Below are 2,942 nucleotides of genomic sequence, written 5' to 3'. Positions count from 1 at the left end.
AGAGGAACCAGGGACGCGAGCGCACCAGTCTCCCCCACGCGTCTTTACGCGCGCCTTACGAGCGTGACTCTGCGGTCGGTGCGCAATTAGTGTTCCTGTAGACGTTCACAGACGATGCGCAGAAGACAAAAGTCTTGTGTACAGACAAGTGAAGACAAGACCAAGGGGTCTACTTAAAATAGACAGAGTCACACAGCAGCGCTCACGAGGGGGAATCCGTAAAGAAGAACCCAAGTTGAACCAGCAAAGTGAGTAGCGCGATCTTCAATCTAAACCAGGACGGCGAGAGTTTTTTTTAAATAATTATTTTATTTTACAAAGCATTGTTTTGGAAATCAACAATGAATCCTGGGGACGAGAACCTGCTGAAGGCGATCAGCAACGACACGCTCCTCGACCTGACACAGCGCTACGGCCAGTCCGCCTTCGGGTTCGGCGCTGGCCATGGTGCTGCAGGGAGCCCCGGCCGCTACCCCCTGACGCCCGCCGCCGACTTCCTGTCAAGCCAGACCGCCAAGTCCAACGAGAGCGGCGGGGAGCAGACGAGCGATGACGACGACGGCTTCGACCTGGAGTCGCGCAAGAGGGGCTCGGCGTTCGACGACGACGACAAGCACGGCGGACCCCTGGCCAAGAAGCCCAAGGAGCAGCGGTCCCTGCGGCTCAGCATCAACGCGCGGGAGAGGAGACGGATGCACGACCTGAACGACGCGCTGGACGGCCTGCGCTCCGTCATCCCCTACGCGCACAGCCCCTCGGTGAGGAAGCTCTCTAAAATTGCCACTCTACTACTGGCCAAGAACTATATCCTGATGCAGGCGCAGGCCCTGGAGGAGATGAGGCGGCTGGTTTCCTACCTGAACCAGGGACAGACTATTACTTCCCCGATCCCCGCCGCCCTGGCGCCCTTTGGACAGGCTGCAGTTTACCCTTTCTCGGGTTCGACATTGGCCACCTGCGCTGAGAAGTGCACCACCACTTATTCTGGGACACCGTCCAGTCTTTTCAAGCACTGCAACGACAAGCCTTGATGTGATACGAGGCTCATAGCAGAACTTTTACCCGCGTTGCATCTATTGTCAGTCTCTCTCTCTTACACACACACACACACACACACACACACACACACACACACACACACACACACACACACACACACACACACACACACGCACACGCACACGCACACGCACACGCACACGCACACGCACACACACACTCTCTCACTCGCTCTCTATCCCTCTCCATCCCTCTGTCTCTCTCTTTCTCCCATACCAGTTATTTAAGTACATTCTGTGGAGAAAATGGTTGTCCATTTCAAAGACATTTGAATCACATGACTATAGGCCTACTGTCTACCGTCTACTAAGCGTGACACAAATAAAAGATGTGTAGACATATTTATGGCAGGGTGTAAGTGAAGTTGAACGACTCACGGTTGAACAGAATAACTTTCATTTCAAGACAACCTGCCCTTTTTATTTATTTTAAATGGTGGGAATATCTAAGAGCGCTTAGACTATTGTCATTTATCATTTGTAAACTATGCAACATTATACAACGTCTCCAAATTGTATTTGAAAACCCCAAGAATGAGATCCAAGCTGCATTTACCTGCAACGGCAATACACATTGTAGGATAACTTATCTGTTCTATTGAGTGGAAAACGTGATTTTGGATATTAGCACTTAATAACTGCTTCTAAAGCAGTTGTTTTTTGTTTACGCATAGGCCTACTTTACATGATGGTAGAACTGTGCACAAAATACTTCTTGCCCAACGTCTGTCATAATAAGGATGAAAACATCATAAAAAACTGAAAAATGCATTTTGTTTTTGTCGCAACATGATTTTCACCTTGGCCTATTATTTTTATGTCTTTATAATTAAATCACATATCTATGCTTGGAGCTGCCTTGCTTAATTTCTTCGATCCCCTTACCTTTACGCAAAATAATCCCTATAAAGACCACCTAAAAAACACCTAATGACCTCCTGAAGACCACCTAAAGACCACCTTAAGACTGCATTGACAATAAAATTCCTTTTTCGAGGGACGTTCTGCAGTTGGCTATAATGATGATTCACAGATTTCAATATTTTTCGAATTGACTTATTATCATTCATTATTACAAATAGGCGAAATCAAATTCTGCATTCATATAGGCCACATAGGCCTATCAAAGAGTTGTCGGCCAAGTTATTTTACTAGATGCTAAACCATTGACGTTCCGTGATGTAAGGCTTTAAACGGGCTGTCTGGGGCTGGTGGGCCTTTAGGTGCTGCTGGGAGGAGGGACGCACGAGCAGCCCGGGGCCACCAGGACCTGTCCGGGGGTATTTGGATGATTGTAAGCTTCCTCGGCTGGTTCTGACCCCGGACAGTTATTAACACGATTCCATTTCCTGTCCCCTCCCGCCACTTCATTTGACAGAGTGTCAGAGGGCCAATTTGTTTTGCTGGTTCGGATTGAACGCGCTACTTCCCGAAGAAAGAAAAAAACTCTGATCTTGATATTCGTGGTTTATTTGTTTCATATAATTATGTATAAAAAAAACAGGATTTCATCCACTGTTAGAAATGTTATTTCACAAAAGACTACAAAAAGATTATGTTAAAAAAGGGATAACACAAGTTATAAAAAAAAATGCATTTCTGTAGGCAAGATTCAAATAAAAGGCCTATCTGAAACGTGGAAGACCTATTTAATTCAACACAATTGATTTACAATAGGTCATTGAACTTATTCAATTATCCTTGCCCTTTGGCAAGGATGATACAAATTTAATCAGATGTAGAGCTACTTAATCCTACATTAAAACACTTGATCTTATGAAGACTAGGAGAGTCAAATATATAGCAACTGCTTTGGAAACAATGAGTTCATTGCCAAAATAGATCCATGGTGTTCTGCTCTGTCAAAATTTGCATTGCATCGTA

The 2,942-nt window shown here is 45.7% G+C and overlaps 1 protein-coding gene across 1 annotated transcript; it reads left to right on the top strand.

Moving 5' to 3' along the window:
* The first annotated feature begins 341 nt into the window (after nt 1-341).
* On the top strand, nt 342-1,031 carry bhlhe23 (basic helix-loop-helix family, member e23). Its single transcript, XM_056602605.1, has one exon. The coding sequence runs from the start codon at nt 342-344 to the stop codon at nt 1,029-1,031; it is 690 nt and encodes a 229-aa protein (XP_056458580.1).
* The last annotated feature ends 1,911 nt before the right edge of the window (nt 1,032-2,942 follow it).

Source organism: Gadus chalcogrammus, chromosome 1 (genome assembly GCF_026213295.1).
Source record: "Gadus chalcogrammus isolate NIFS_2021 chromosome 1, NIFS_Gcha_1.0, whole genome shotgun sequence".
Lineage (NCBI taxonomy): Eukaryota > Metazoa > Chordata > Actinopteri > Gadiformes > Gadidae > Gadus > Gadus chalcogrammus.
Note: the sequence above shows the minus strand (reverse complement) of the source record. Positions and strands in the feature narration are given on the sequence as shown.